Below are 16,248 nucleotides of genomic sequence, written 5' to 3' on the forward strand. Positions count from 1 at the left end.
GTTGTCATTACACCACTCCACTAGGTTCTCTATCTCCCTCCTGTATTCGGACTCGTCGTTATTCGAGATCCGGCCCACTATGGTCGTATCGTCAGCAAACTTGTAGATGGAGTTGGAACCAAGTTTTGCCCTCAGTCGTGTGTGTACAGGGAGTAGAGTAGGGTGCTACGTACGCAGCCTTGCGGGGCACCGGTATTGAGGCCCCATTAACCCTTAACCCATTCCTTAACAGTTGTCTTTAACGTAACTGTAAATAAATCAGAGTTCTTCATTCTCACTCAGTGTGGACTCCCTGTGTGCTTATTTAAACACCCTAACCCCGCCCACTGCCCCACAACCTCCCAACCCAACTAATCTTTGGACACTAAGGCACAATTTAGCATGGCCAATCCACATAACCTGCTCATCTTTGGACTGAGATAGGAGCAAAGTTGGAAAACAAACCCCACATTTGCAGCAGTTTGAGTCAATTCATTCTGTTGATGAAACATTTTATCAGTCTTGGCTGGCAGCTAATATGCAGGGTGGCACGGTAGCACAGTGGTTAGATCTGTTGCTTCACAGCGCCAGGGTCCCAGGTTCGATTCCCGGCTTGGGTCACTGTCTGTGCGGAGTCTGCACGTTCTCCCCGTGTCTGCGTGGGTTTCCTCCGGGTGCTCCGGTTTCCTCCCATAAGTCCTGAAAGACGTGCTGTTAGGTAATTTGGTCATTCTAAATTCTCCCTCAGTGTACCCGAACAGGCGCCGGAATGTGGCGACTAATGTTCCTTCAGGGAAGGAAATCGGCCGCCCTTACCCGGTCTGGCCTACATGTGACTCCAGACCCGCAGCAACGTGGTTGCCTTCTGAATTGGCCGAGCGAGATGCTCAGGCCAAGGGCAATTAGGAATGGGCAGCAAATGCTGAGCCAGTCAGCAACGCCCAGATCCCACGAAGGAACAATAAAATGTAAAGCTGATTCATCATTCTTGGTGCTCTAAACCCCTTCCCTTGCCCTTTGCTCAACAAAAATATGGGTTATTTCGCCCGAGATTGCCAAGCATGGGAAACCCACAATCACAAGGTGTGGCCAATAACAAGAGATCCTTCAAAAGGGAAAATATTTAAGTGCACGAAGAAGGAAGTTACAGAGGTGGATAGATAAATTATTGGTTCATTGAAAAATCAACATGGCAGAAGGTGCAACTAAAACAAGTAATCATAATTCATAACATAGTTGTGGGCAATTATTAAGGCGAGAGTGACTGCCCTTGGCATCAAGGTTGCATTTGACCCAGTATGGCATCACAGAGCTCTTAGCAAAATTGGAGCCGATGGGAATCAGGAGGAAAACTCTATGATGGCTGGAGTCATACCCGGCACAATGGAAAATTGTTCTGCTTGTTGAAGGTCAGTCATCTCAGCTCCAGGACATCACTGCAGGACCTCCTCAAGGTAGTGTCCTGGACCCAACCATCTTCAGCTGCTTCATCTATGATCTGTGGATATGCACTCCAATGTCCCATTAATCTTCAGTACTTTCAGGGTCCTGTCATTCACGGTCTAATCCTTTGCATTATTATCCCTCCCCAAGTGTAATCCCTCATACTTTTCCGGATTGAATTCCATTTAATAATAATAATGATCTTTATTATTGTCACAAGTAGGCTTACATTAACATTGCAATGAAGTTACTGTGTCTGCGTGGGTTTCCTCCGGGTGCTCCAGTTTCCTCCCACAAGTCCTGAAAGACGTGCTTGTTAGGTGAATTAGACATTCTGAATTCTCCCTCTGTGTACCCGAACAGGTGCCGGAATGTGGCGACTAGGGATTTCCACAGTAACTTCATTGCAGTGTTAATGTAAGCCCACTTGTAACACTAATAATGATTATTATTCTTTGCCACTGCACTGCCCACCTGACCAATTCATTGCTCTCCTCCTGCAGTCCACAACTATCCTCCTCACTATTTACCGCAATCCCAATTTTTGTGCCATCCACAAATTTCTTGATCACACTTCCTACATTTAAACCCAAATTATTATTAATGTACACCACAAATAGCAAGGGACCCAGCACCGAGCCCTGCGGTACTCCACCGGTAACAGACTCCCAATCACGGAATCATCTGTCTACCACAGTGTTTTTCAAACTTTTTTGCCTGGGACGGACCCATTTTTGCCAACCAGCCATCCTTCGCCACCCACGCCAGCGGACCTTCACGACCCACGCCGCCCGAACTTTACGACCCACCATTAATGTGACTGGCGAGCCTGCCTGGTCCTCACGATCTCACTTGCTTTGTTATTTCATGTTATACATTTCTGCTGAGGACTTCAGCTGATGATTTAAGATCTCGCCGCATCCATTGGAATAAATGCACATTTCTGTTGCCTGGAACTTCTGATCAAATCCCTTTGAATCTTCTCTTCTCCAGATAAGAAAAATTGCCAATTTTACCAGAACCAAAGATGATTAGGTGTATTGGCCGCGCTAAATTCCCCCTTAATGTCCAGGGATGTACAGGTTACATTACAGGGCTAGGGTGGGGGAGTGGGCCTGGGTGGGGTGCTCTTTCAGAGGGTCGGTGCAGGTTCGATGGACCGAATGGCCTCCTTCTGGACTGTAGGAATTCTATAACCCCGCCCCTTTTTATTTAAAAATGAAAATGATAACTCGAACGCTTGCTTGCTGGAGTGACTTTAACCCATTTGTTTCCCCTATCTCTGATGCCCTCATTGCACCTAAGCGGGAAGATGTCATTGGAACAGGGGATGTGGGTGGGTGCAGAGGGTGGTGGATAAGCTTTGCAAAGAATGGCAAGGGTTAAAACTCATCTAACTTTCGATTTCCGACCGCAAATGAAGACGAACCATTCTGCCCGCTGGATGGGTGGATTTTAAGATTTGGTACATGCCAATCTGAGTCCCTCCCATTCCCCCTGGGTCCTGTGCCTGGTGTGCACCCAGTGTATGACATGTTTTAAGTGTTCGCATACACCTATCGATCTGGGACGCCTGTTCTTGAGCAGGGAGAGATGCCCCTTTAGTGTGTCTTTCCCAGGCTGTTGCTGATCGGGGATTCCCTCCCTGGCGCGGTGACGTCAGCCGCACTGTAACAATTTGCCGTGTTTCCAATTTCTCTTGTCACTTTCAGCCATGGCGACTCCCAGGTCGGACGCTAAGTGGAGGAGACACATCATTCGCCAGCTCCAGCACCGCGATCGGCACCAGAAGCTGCACTTCGAGGCTCTCATCCTCTCCTGTGAGCAGACCTTTAGTCTTGTCCAGCTGGACGCTCAAAGCTTCCTTCATTTAAGGTGCAACCGACACCCTGGCAGCTTCGGTGGCGATGGTAACGCCGGCCTGGGGATGTATTTGCGATTGTTAAACGTGCTTTATTTTAATCTCAGGCTGCGGCCCCCGGAATCTCTCTCTTCCCCCCCCCCCCCCCCCCAATTCTTTGTGGTCCGGCCAGAAGGCGTGGTTGCTAAACAATGCCAAGCAACTCCTTTGATTCCTCATCATGTTTGTTGCCCTCAAGTCTCAATGTTGGTGGTTGGCAGCCAGGGCTGTTTCTCTCTCTCTCTCTTTCTCTCGTTCTCGGGCTGTGGCCTGAGCCAGTATTGTTTGTCCATCCCTAATTGCCCGTGAGAAGAGGAGGAGGAGAGGAGAGGAGGGGAGGGGAGGGGGGTGGTAAGCAGACTTCTTGAATCTCTGCAATCCATCTGGTTTGGAGAATCCGAGGGGGGAGGGAATTTCAGGATTTTGACCCAGCCAAGGGGAAGGAGCTGGTGAGATGGTCTCCCTATAAAATCAGAAAACGCTGGAAAAGCTCAGCTCGCGGGATTCGCCGTCGGCGGGATCCCCCCGCTTCACCAACAGCGCACTTTCACGCCCGGGTTTTCCGACGGCGTGGGGGGCAGCCACAATGGGAAACCCTATTGGCTGGCTGCCGGAACGGAGGAATCCACTGCTGGCTGGGGGTGGCGGCAAACCGGGGCTGGCGTGATAGAGAATCCCGCCCAGCACCTCTGGCAGCAGCGGCGACAAGAGAAACGCAAGAGTTAACGGTTCGAGCCTAATTTGTCTCCTCCCGAATATTGAACTCAAAGCGTCAACTCTGTTTCTCTCTCCACAGATGCTGTCAGACCTGCTGAGCTTCTTTCCCAGTGTTTCCTATTTTTATTTACCATCTCTGGCACCCGCAGTATTTTTCTGCGATTTTAATGACGTATACTCCCCCTGTCTCGTTTGCTGGTCTTAGTGAGTGGCAGTCTGAATCTCAAAATATTTATCCCTCAAATAACATCCCAAACCAGATTCTCTGGTCACCATTGCATTTCAGTTCCTGGGAGCTTCCTGGGGGGAAATTGGCTGTCGTATTTGTCATATTAGAAAGTATTGTTCTTTGTTCTTTAGGGTTTTGGCCAAGGATTGTATCATAACCAGGACAGGCTTGGAGGGCTAAAAGGGCCTAATCCTGTGCTGTATTGTTCTTTGTTAGTGGCACTTCGTTGCCTGTGAAGTGATGTTCTCGGGATGTGAAAGGCGCTATAGAAATGCAAGTCTTCCTATGGCTCCCCAAAGCGCAGAAAATGATTCTGAGCAATGGGCCATTTTATACAGCACAGTCTGCAGCAATACAGAAGTTTGTGTTTGTCTTGGACGAGCAATGTTATTGAAAATTGGGCAGTACTAAACCTCAGGGCTGCTTCCAGAAGCAGGCTGGGCCAGGGTTTTATGAGCCACAGGCCTCTATCTGTGATCATCCACACAGGAAGCTCCCGACCTTGGTCACAATGCTGTGATTGGCGGCAATGCATTTCTGTGAATGTCAGGCTGTCTGAAACAGGGCCAGATGAAATGTATCCCAGGTCGTTGAGTGAGGGACGGGAGGAAATAATTTTAATTCCTCTCTGGCCACAGGAGAGGTGCCGGAGGACTGGAGGATAGTCAATGTGGTGCAATTATTCAAGTAAGAAGTCTTACAACACCAGGTTAAAGTCCAACAGGTTTGATTCAAACACGAGCTTTCGGAGCACAGCTCCTTCCTCAGGTGAATCAGGTGAAGGAGCAGTGCTCCGAAAGGTCGTGTTTGAAACAAACCTGTTGGACTTTAACCTGGTGTTGTAAGACTTCTTACTGTGCTCACCCCAGTCCAACGCCGGCATCTCCACATCACAATTATTCAAGAAGGGAGGAAGGGCTAAACCAGGAAACTACAGGCCAGTCAGTCTAACGTCAGTGGTGGGGGAACTATTGGGAGCAATTTTGAGAGACAGAATGAATCTGCATTTGGAGAGGCCGGGATTAATCAGGATCAGTCAGCGTGGCTTTGTTAAGGGGAGGTCATGTCTGGCCTACTTGATTGAATTTTTCAAAGAGGTGTGTAGATGTGGGCAGTGCATTTGACGTAGCCTACTTGGAACTCAGCAACGTTTTTGATAAGGTCCCACATGGGAGACTGATAGTGACGGTCAGAGTCCGTGGGATCCAAGGAAATTTGGCAAATTTGATCCAGAAATGGCTGAGTGGCGAAGCAGAGGGTGATGGGCGAGGGGTGTTTTCCTGACAGAAGCCTGTGTCCAGTGGGGTCCCGCGGGGATCAGTGTTTTTTTAAAACTTATTTTGTTACAATGTGTATCAAAACAGGTTACAGCAAATAAACACCCTGGGAAACATACTTCCCAACAATCATCTATACAGTCTACAGATTTTTCCCTATTTTCATCTTCCCCACCCCTGCGACTAACAGCCCCTCAAACACAGTCACAAACATCCCCCCACCTTTTCTCAACCTCCCCCGCTGAGCCCCTTAACTCATACTTCATCTTCTCTAACCGCAGGAAGTCGTACAGGTCACCCAACCATGCTGCTACCCCCGGTGGCGATGCCGACCGCCACTCCAGCAACATTTGTCGTCGTGCAATCAGAGAGGCGAAGGCCACAACATCGGCCTTCCTCCTCTCCATGAGCTGCGGCTTCGAGAAAACCCCAAATATCGCCACCAAAGGGTCCGGGTCCACTCCCTCCTCCACTATCCCGGCTCAGACCGCGAACACTCCCACCCAGAATCTTCCCAATATTTCACAACCCCAAAACATGTGCACATGATTCGCTGGCCCCCGCCAACACCTCTCACACTCATCTGCTACCCCCTGAAAGAACCCACTCATTCTCGCCCGAGTCATATGCACCCTGTGCACCACCTTAAACTGTATCAGGCTCATCCTTGCACAAGAGGAGGTCCCGTTTACCCTTCGCAGTGCCTCACTCCATACTCCCCAATTGATCTCCATTCCCAACTCCGCTTCCTATTTATCCTTGATCTTCACCACCCGCTCGCCTCCCTGCTCCCCTAGCCACTTGTATATATCCCCAATTCTTCCCTCCCCTTCCACATCCGGAAGCAGCAGTCGTTCCAGCAGGGTGTATCCCGGCAATCTAGGGACCCCTTCCAGACCTTTCGTGCAAAGTCTCTAACCTGTAGATACCTGAGCTCACTACCCCTCGGCAGCTCTACGCTCTCCCTTAGCTCCTCCAGACTGGTGAACCCTTCCTCCAAATACAAATCCCTCACCTTGACCAGCCCCACTTCCCTCCACCTCCTGTATACACTATCCATTCCCCCCCGGGCTCAAACACATGATTCTCTCACAGCGGCGTTAGCACCAACATCCCTTCCCCCCCAAAATGCCTCCTCAGCTGATTCCATATCTTCACCGTGGACTGCACCACTGGGCTCCCTGAATACCTACTCGGAGCCATTGGCAATGCTGCCGTCACCATAGCCCTCAAACTAGACCCCTTACAAGATTCCTCCTCCATCCTAACCCACTCTACCCCTTCTCCTTCCCACCACTGCCGCACCTTGTCCACATTCGCCGCCCAATAATAATGAAGCAAGTTTGGCAATGCCAACCCCCCCCTGCTGGCCCTGCCTCTGTAGCAGGGTCCTCCCCACTCTTGGCACCTTCCCCGCCCGTACAAAGGCAGAGATGATTGTGTCCACTTTCTGAATAAAGGCCATTGGCGTAAAGCTCGAGAGAGCCTGAAAGATAAACAAGAACCTCGGCAGAATATTCATTTTCACCACTTGGACCCTCCCCGCCAACGTTAAGTGCAGTGTGTCCCACCTCTTAAGATCCTCCCTGGCCTCCTCCACCAATTTCCAGAAAGCCTTTGACAAGGTGCCACACAAAAGGTTGCTGCATAAGATAAAGATGCATCGCATTAAGGCTAAAGTAGTAGCATGATTGGAGGGTTGGTTAATTAATAGAAAGCAAAGAGTGGGGATTAATGGGTGTTTCTCTGGTTGGCAATCAGTAGCTAGTGGTGTCCCTCAGGGATCCGTGTTGGGCCCACAATTGTTCACAATTTACATAGATGATTTGGAGTTGGGGACAAGGGCAATGTGTCCAAGTTTGCAGATGACACTAAGATGAGTGGTAAAGCAAAACGTGCAGAGGATACTGGAAGTCTGCAGAGGGATTTGGATAGGTTAAGTGAATGGGCTCGGGTCTGGCAGATGGAATACAATGTTGACAAATGTGAGGTTATCCATTTTGGTAGGAATAACAGCAAACGGGATTATTATTTAAATGATAAAATATTAAAGCATGCTGCTGTGCAGAGAGACCTGGGGTGCTAGTGCATGAGTCACAGAAAGTTGGTTTACAGGTGCAACAGGTGATTAAGAAGGCAAATGGAATTTTGTCCTTCATTGCTAGAGGGATGGAGTTTAAGACTAGGGAGGTTATGCTGCAATTATATAAGGTGTTAGTGAGGCCACACCTGGAGTATTGTGTTCAGTTTTGGTCTCCTTACTTGAGAAAGGACGTACTGGCACTGGAGGGTGTGCAGAGGAGATTCACTAGGTTAATCCCAGAGCTGAAGGGGTTGGATTATGAGAAGAGGTTAAGTAGACTGGGACTGTACTCGTTGGAATTTAGAAGGATGAGGGGGGATCTTATAGAAACATTTAAAATTATGAAGGGAATAGATAGGATACATGCGGGAAGGTTGTTTCCACTGGCGGGTGAAAGCAGAACTAGGGGGCATAGCATCAAATTAAGGGGAAGTAGATTTAGGACTGAGTTTAGGAGGAACTTCTTCACCCAAAGGGTTATGAATCTATGGAATTCCTTGCCCAGTGAAGCAGTTGAGGCTCCTTCATTAAATGTTTTTAAGGTAAAGATAGATCGTTTTTTGAAAAATAAAGGGATTAAGGGTTATGGTGTTCAGGCCGGAAAGTGGAACTGAGTCCACAAAAGATCAGCTATGATCTCATTGAATGGCGGAGCAGGCTCGAGGGGCCAGATGGCCTACTCCTGCTCCTAGTTCTTATGTTCTTATGGACTGCTTCATGCTTCATTATCTGAGAATGTTGCCTGGGCTGGAGAGTGTTAGCCATGGAGAGAGATGGGGTTTGCACACAATGTAAATACATAGACACCAGCATTGGGTGAAGCATACAGGAGTGTGGTATTAATCAGGTCAGTCCAAAAGAGGGTCGTTTAGGAGTCTGGTAACAGTGGGGAAGAAGCTGTTTTTGAATCTATTTGTGCGTGTTCTCAGACTTTTGTATCTCCTGCCCGATGGAAGAGGTTGGAAGAGAGAATAACCCGGGTGGGAGGGGTCTTGATTATGTTGCCCGCTTTCCAAGGCAGCGGGAGGTGTAGATAGAGTCAGTGGATGGGAGGCGGGTTCGTGTGATGGACTGGGCTGTGTTCCCCTAGTCGCCACACTCCGGCACCTGTTGGGGTACACTGAGAGAGAATTCAGAATGTCCAATTCACCTAACAGCACATTTTTTGGGACTTGTGGGAGGAATCTGGAGCACCCAGAGGAAATCCGTGCAGACTCCGCACAGACAGTGCCCCAAGCCGGGAATCGAACCTGGGACCCTAGCGCTGTGAAGCAACCACGGCAGCCACTTTGCCACTGTGTTGCCCATATAGGCGCCGTTGTGCATTCTTGGTCGTAGCGTCGATGTGGGTGGCTCAGGAACAGATTTTTGGAGATGTGTACCCCTAGGAATTTGAAGCTGCTAACCATCTCCACCTCGGCCCCGTTGATGCTGACAGGGGTGTGTACAGTACTTTGCTTCCTGAAGTCAATGTCCAGCTCTTTAGTTTTATTGAGGGGGAGATTGTTGTTGTTACACCACTCCACTGGGTTCTCTATCTCCCTCCTGTACTCTGATTCATCATTGTTTGAGATTCAACCCACTATGGTTGTGTCATCAGCAAACTTGTAGATGGAGTTGGACCGAATTTTGTCATATAATTGTGTGTGTATAGGAAGTATAGTTGGGGGCCAGGTATGCAGCCTTGTGAGGCCCTGGTATTGAGGACTATTGTGGAGGAGGTGTTGTTGTTTACCCTTACTGATTGTGGTCTATGGGTCAGAAAGTTGAGGATCCAGTTACGGAGAGAGGAGCCAAGTCCTAAGTTTTGGAGCTTAGATATGAGCTTGGCTGGGATTATGGTGTTGACGGCGGAGCTGTAGTCAGTGAATAGGAGTTTGATATGGGAGTCCTTGTTGTCGAGATGCTCCAGGGATGAATGTAGGGCCAGGGAGATGGCGTCTGCTGTGGACCGGATGTGGCGGTGCGCGAATTGCAGTGGACCAAGGCAATGTGGTAATATGGAGCAGAATTAGGCCACTTGGCCCATTGAGTCTGCTCTGCCATTCAATCATGGCTGATATTTTCTCATCCCCATTCGCCTGCCTTCTCCCCTTAACCCCTGATCCCCTTATTAATCAAAAACCTATCTATCCCTGTCTTAAAGACACTCAGTGATTTGGTCTCCACAGCTTCTGCGGTAAAGAGTTCCACAGATTCACCACACTCTGGCTGAAGAAATTCCTCCTCATCTCTGTTTTAAAGGATCGTCCCTTTAGTCTGAGGTGGTGTCCTCTGGTTCTAGTTTCTCCTACAAGTGGAAACACCCATGTCAACTCTATCCAGGCCTCGCAGAGTCCTCAACCGTTCCTCATATGACAAGCTGTTCATTCCAGGGATCATTCTTGTGAACCTCCTCTGGACCCTTTCCAGGGTCAAGGCTTCCAAAGCCATCAGGTTGTATGGCACAGTGGGGTGAGGCGGGGGTAAGCCATGTCTCTGTGAAACAGAGCACACAGCAGTCTCTTACTTCCCTCTGAGAGGTAAGTCGAGCGTTAAATTCGTCCAGCTTGGTTTCGATCGCTTGGACATTTGCCAGGAGCATGCTGGGGAGAGGAAACTTGAAACCGCGGATAAGGAAATATTTCTTCACTTAAAGGGTCGTGAACCTGTGGAATTCTCTGCTACACAAGTCTGTGGAGGCCAAGCCACTAAATGTATTCAAGAAAGAGATAGAGAATTTTTACATTTTAATGGCATCAAGGGGGTGAGCGGTGAAAATGGGAGTATGACATAGAGATTGATGATCAGCCATGATCATAATGAATAGCGGAACAGGCTTGAAGGGCCAAATAGCTGCCTCCTGTTCCTATTTTTATGTTTCTCTCCAACCATCTGGACCAGGTGACCTATCGACCCTGAGCAGAGCCAACCATTCAAGAACCTCCTCCCTTTGAATTTTCACTTTATCCATCGCCTTCACGATCTCTGCATTTACTGATATCGTGTTAGATTCCTTTTCCTTAATAAACAGCTAAACAAAGAACAAAGTATTCCAACCTTGCCCTGGGGGCTCTGTCATATGTCACGCTCTGTGTCCCTAATGGGATGCACTCCACCTCATGCAATTTATATGTTGGCAGAAAGTCGACCGGTTCCTTTTTGGGGCTGGTTTAGCACAGTGGGCTAAACAGCTGGCTTGGAATGCAGAACAAGGCCAGCAGCGCGGGTTCAATTCCCGTACCAGCCTCCCCGAACAGGCGCCGGAATGTGACGACTAGGGGCTTTTCACACTAACTTCATTTGAAGCCTACTTGTGACAATAAGCGATTTATTATGGTGACTGCCATTCTACCCTCATACTATCTCTTTGCCAGTTTTATTTTCCTCTTCCCTTCCCCTCTGAGCCTAACACATTTGGCCTGGTTCTCACTTAAAGAATTTGCCTGACACCCTTCTGTTTGTTTCATCATAATCTCTGTCTCCCTCGTCATACAGCTTGGGGTTTATCCCATGCAATGTATTAGTGACCATCTTGTATTTATATATCTAGCGCCTGTCACATCCTCAAGACTGGTTTTGTGACTTCCGGTGGCGGCTATGAAGGAGTAAGTCGCCCATTTGGTGGCTCCCGCTCGGGTTGGACTTTTGGACCTTTCCCCCCGATTTTCTACCAGACGTGAATCGAAAAATTAATGCCCAAGGCAATTGTGTACTGAATTCCCACATCGGTGCATGGAGAGAAGGACTAGAAGTGCTCGTAAAGGCAGAAACAGAAAGACAGAAGGATTGGGCTGAAGCTGCAGCAGGAGACAGCATGGCGGAGGACGGGCCCTCTGGTTTGACGACCCAGCGGTCAACGGAGCAGCTGATGCAAGTTATTCAGGAAGGCTTTGCTACGCAGAAACGGGGCTGCTCAGACCCGATAAAAGTGTCAATTGAGCGGCTGGAGCTTAGACTGGACGCCCAAGATCGGGCGATCCAGAAGGTGGAGAAGGCGCTGGCTGAGCAGGAGGAACATCAAACTGCGGTGGAGTTGGAGGTGGGGATGCTGAGAGACCAGCAGAAGAAGCTCCTGGAGAAGGTGGAGGACCTAGAGAATAGGTCCCGCTGGCAGAACTTGAGAATCGTTGGGTTCCCGGAGGGGTCCGAAGGAACGGACGCTGAGGCGTACATCGCAGATATGTTTGAGAAGCTTCTGGGGGATGGGCCATTCTCCCAACCCTTGGAGGTGGACAGGGCTCACAGAGCACTCGCGAGGAAGCCGCGAATTGCGGACCCCCCGAGGGCAATGGTGGTGAGATTCCACAGGTACGTGGATAAGGAGCGCATTTTACAGTGGGCCAAGCAGTCACGGAGCTGTAAGTGGGACAACAGTATCCTGCGGGTTTACCAAGACCTGAGTGTGGAGGTGGCCAGGAGGAGAGTGGGGTTTAACCAGATTAGGTCGATCCTTTTTAAGAAAAAGGTGAAGTTTGGACTGTTGTATCCGGCCCGTCTCTGGGTCACGCTTGAGGAACAGCACTTTTATTTCGAGTCGCTTGAGGACGCGCTGGATGTCCCGGAAGGGAAAGGACTGGTGGTGGACTGAGAACTTTTGAACTTTGCTGCAAAGTTCATGTTTTTTTTTGTTTGTTTTTCTGTTCTTTTTTTAAAAAGTTTGTCATTTTTTTGTTTTGTGGAAGCTGTCTGTAATGCCTTCTGTATTGATATGGGCTGAGTGAGTTAAGGTTTACATTTGCACTTTTGGGGGATGGAGGTGTGTTTGTTTAGATTTTGGATCTCTTACTTGATCTTTGTTCATGTTTTTTTTTCTTCCTGTTTTTTCTTTCCGGCAATTGTGTTGGGATTGTTTGTCATTGGAATATGTATGTATGAGTGGGGGGGGGGGGAGGGTGGGGAGGGAACAATAAGTGGGAGACTTCTCGGTACCAGGAGTAGGGGCCACCAAGCTAGCTGGGCGGTGTTGCTCGTTCTGGGTGAGTGTGATTTACACTCAATTGGCTCTGTTTTATTCCTAAACTTTAGAGTCGACAGGTATCTTGATGATACCGCCACGAGGTTCAAGTTCAAGTTCAGATCAATGACTCAATACACCAGTTAGTAAGTTCAAACAAGACACGTTTATTATTACACAGTTATTTGCTACTCATGCACATAATACTAAGACTAAACTGTTCCTACCACTACTAGGCCAATACTTATCTGAAATAAGGGAACTGCCGGATCAGGGAACAATGGCCTCTTGCTTTGTCCTGGATCCGCAGGCTTCCAGTTGGTGTGGACTAAAGGGGTCAGGAGTGTCTACTCTCGTAGCGTGCATTGTATGACACTTGTCGGTGTAGCAATTGGCCAGGCCTCTCCGTCTCACATTCAAGTTACTGGAGAGCTGCTGCAAAGGTGTTCTGCTGGGCGGGCCGGCTAAGAGAGCGAGCTGGGGTCGGGGTCTCTGTCTTATACTGTTTTGGGTTTCGCACCCATCTGGGCGGATCCTCTATAAACTTGCAATCGATTGGGTCTCTTCCCAATCGATTGATTTGAATTTCCCCAATAACGGGGCTGTTCCTCGATCACTGGGCGGTTCTTGGGGCTGTTTGTATCTTATTGTCCGGGACTCCTGCTGGTGCCGAAGAGTCTAGCTTGGCCTTTTTTATTCTTAATTGTGTCCATTGTGCCCGGGAATCATCGGGAATCGCTCAATTAATATGCGCAACTTGTTAGTTTCTATGCTGTCTGGTTTCTTCACAGACAGAATCCACAGAGAGGTTCTGCAACCTGCTCGCCTCTCTGACATTGTCAGATTTTCCCTGCATGCAACTCGATGTTCCATTTTATGTCGGAAAGTGGCCAGCTTCGGTGGCTACACTCCCTCCTTGTGATCCTAACGCGATAGCGTGAAGGATCACACAACTACCGTGTCTTTGTTCTCTGACCTCAGCGAGTTCCACGGCCTCTGAACTTTCCTCAACTATGCACAGAATTTTACCTACAGTCTCTATTTGGTGCTATGTCATAAGGGGACATGCATTATCAAATCACAACGGGAACCTCTAAATTAACCTTAAATAAACTACACTCAACTTACATTCCATCATTCTATCTTCCTATCAGTACAGAATTATAACAACATTCATGATACACTTCTCTGACTCGGCAGTCGAGCTCAGGGATACATAAGCATTCAAAACACATTCCTTTATTTACATGGCAACGATCGGCGAAAAAAATAAATCCTTTATTACATTTCAAGCGTATCGGGGGTCTGGGGAAATCCGAAGATAGGGGATCTGATCCTATATACCGGGGTACGAGAGCGGTAGGCTCTCCTTCGCCATTTCCTCATCCTAAAAGTCTGTACTATGATGCAGACAATCGCCAGTGCCAAAAGCAATTCTACTACATATGACAAGGAGTACCAATTCATAAATTTGGTACACCAGGTCGGGTTACTGCTGCTTGTTACTGGGCTTTGAGCGGTCTGGGGAAGTGAAACATTAACCGCCGGTGGAGTGGGGGAAAGGGGGTTCGCGTCCGTGCGCAACCACATGGATCCCATAATCCAGAATACAACAATGAAAGACAGCTGCTGCATCTTCCCTTCTCGTTTCCTGCTTTGGTCTTTTCTTGCTTTGATCCTGTTCTTGGTCTCTCCTCAGAATGTCCAAGCTATGGGACCAAGCATAGTGTCTGTTAGTGATCCGTTTAACATCTTGAATTTTAGTATGTCTGACCTCTTATGCCAAGTGTCCCTTTATGATTGGTCGAATTTAGGACGAGACATACCCTTAACTACTGTGCCACTGCGAGCCGTCTCGCAGGCTTTGCAATTTACCATCCCAATGTTCCTGGATGTAAATAGCATGTGGAATGGCAACCAAAGGGCTACCTAAAATAAAACTCACAAAACCAAACTTTTAGAAACAAGACTTTCGAAATGAGGTGCGTTTGGGCCGCGACGGGTAAGATTTGGGTGGAATCCCCGGGTAGGGCGTGCTGTGCTGTACCCAAGCTTAGCTGACCAGTGGGGGGGTCCTCAGACAGGGCGGGTCCTCAATGCCGTTTCTCCATTGCCTGAGCGACCTGAAACGAACGGGCAAGAATGTAGTCATCATGGGGTTGCAACTTCTATTCTGAAATAGAAGGGCAGTTACGAAAAGGAGCTAGGGAGCCCCCGGTGGATTCAAGGGAGAAGCCTTTAGCTGGGCTTCAGACATTCCAGCTGATTTGGCATCTTGCAAGTTCTCTGAGATACCTGCTGATAAGACTTCCGTTGAATCAGAAGGGCAGTTATAAAATGGGGTTTGGGCAAGCTCTCAGCTGTCCTAGCTGACCAGCAAGCCTGGCAAGTTCCCTTAGGTATCTGCGGACAAACTGTGCGTGTGGCCGCAGAGCTACTGTTGCTGGAAAACAAACAAAACACAAACAAACAAACATACTGCAGGTTCCATCAGAAAAGGACACCGTTTATCTCTCAAGCGGTTCCTCTTTTTACATCATCTGGACACCTCAATCATTATCTTCTGCGAACAGGGTCGCAAAGGGGTTGCCGTGTTTGGAGTCGGACTTAAAGTCATCCTCTTCTCCCGGATCCCATATCCTTGTATGGATCAGGCGTGCTATGGTTGCATTGTGTGAACGGGGGTCCATCTCGTCGATCCGGACGAGCCTGGATGAATTGTCGCGGTGCCAATGAGTGTTGTTAAAAATTGAGTGAGAGAAAGCGGGGTCGTCATTGTGGGGCAGGGGTTCTGGGTCTGGGGCCTTTATGTATATGATCTCAAAAGGATCACTGGAGTCGGGTTCGTAGTCGGTGTGTGTGGGGTCTGTCGTATCGGAGCAGTAGAGAGGCGTGCTGTGGCTGCCATCAGAGTCACAGTTACTGTCTCTGCTATGGCAGCTTGTGGGCGTGTCGGGGCATGTCGGGGCGTGGTCTGAAGTCAATGGGCGGAGTCGAGGTCGAGTCCGATGAGGTGCTGGTCTGTGCGGGGGAGGGTGGAAATGCGTCTCTTGTGGGCGGGGCGTGGAGGTCTGCTGCGTCAAGCATGATGTGATGTGTGTGGTTGGACTGTGTTCCATATGCCTTTAGTTGGTTGATATGGAACCAGGCAGTCTTCCCATTGGGGTACTTTATTTTATAAACCGAAGGGCTGACTTTGTCCGCAATTGAGTACGGACCTGAATACTTTGGGGCCAGAAATGTGCTGGGATTATAAACAGACAGCATCACTTGCTGTCTAACCTGAAACTCTGTGGAATGTACTGTCCGGTCGAAGCAAGCCTTGCTCTGTTTGTTTATCTTTCCCAATTTAACTGCGGCTGTTAACTGAGCCGATCTTAAATTTTCCACTAATTGTCTGACTGCTGTCTCGTGTGTGAGGGCCGTCACTTCTGGGCTGGTCATGTCGAGTCCTAAAAGGGAATTCAGAACCTTTCATGGGGCGTCCGGTCATGAGTGTGTGTGGGGTGAAACCTGTTGAAGCCGAAAGAGTATTCTTTAAAAACATAAGTGCGAATGGGAGCACCGAATCCCAAGTCGTATTATTTTCCTGGACCATCTTTCTAAGGGTCGATTTTAGAGTCCGATTCATGCGTTCCACTATACCGTTGGACTGAGGGTGGTACGCAATGTGGAAATTTTGTT

General features: G+C 48.7%; 1 protein-coding gene across 1 annotated transcript in view; it reads left to right on the plus strand.

Moving 5' to 3' along the window:
• The first annotated feature begins 3,013 nt into the window (after positions 1-3,013).
• Positions 3,014-16,248, plus strand: part of LOC119977787 (protein Atg16l2-like) — a 131,217-nt gene continuing 117,982 nt past the window's right edge. The window contains exon 1 of the mRNA XM_038818995.1: positions 3,014-3,242. Coding sequence (XP_038674923.1) covers positions 3,137-3,242 — 106 coding nt within the window. The 5' untranslated portion in view covers positions 3,014-3,136. The remainder of the gene's footprint in view (positions 3,243-16,248) is intronic.

This window comes from Scyliorhinus canicula, chromosome 14 (genome assembly GCF_902713615.1).
Source record: "Scyliorhinus canicula chromosome 14, sScyCan1.1, whole genome shotgun sequence".
NCBI classification, from domain to species: Eukaryota; Metazoa; Chordata; class Chondrichthyes; order Carcharhiniformes; family Scyliorhinidae; genus Scyliorhinus; species Scyliorhinus canicula.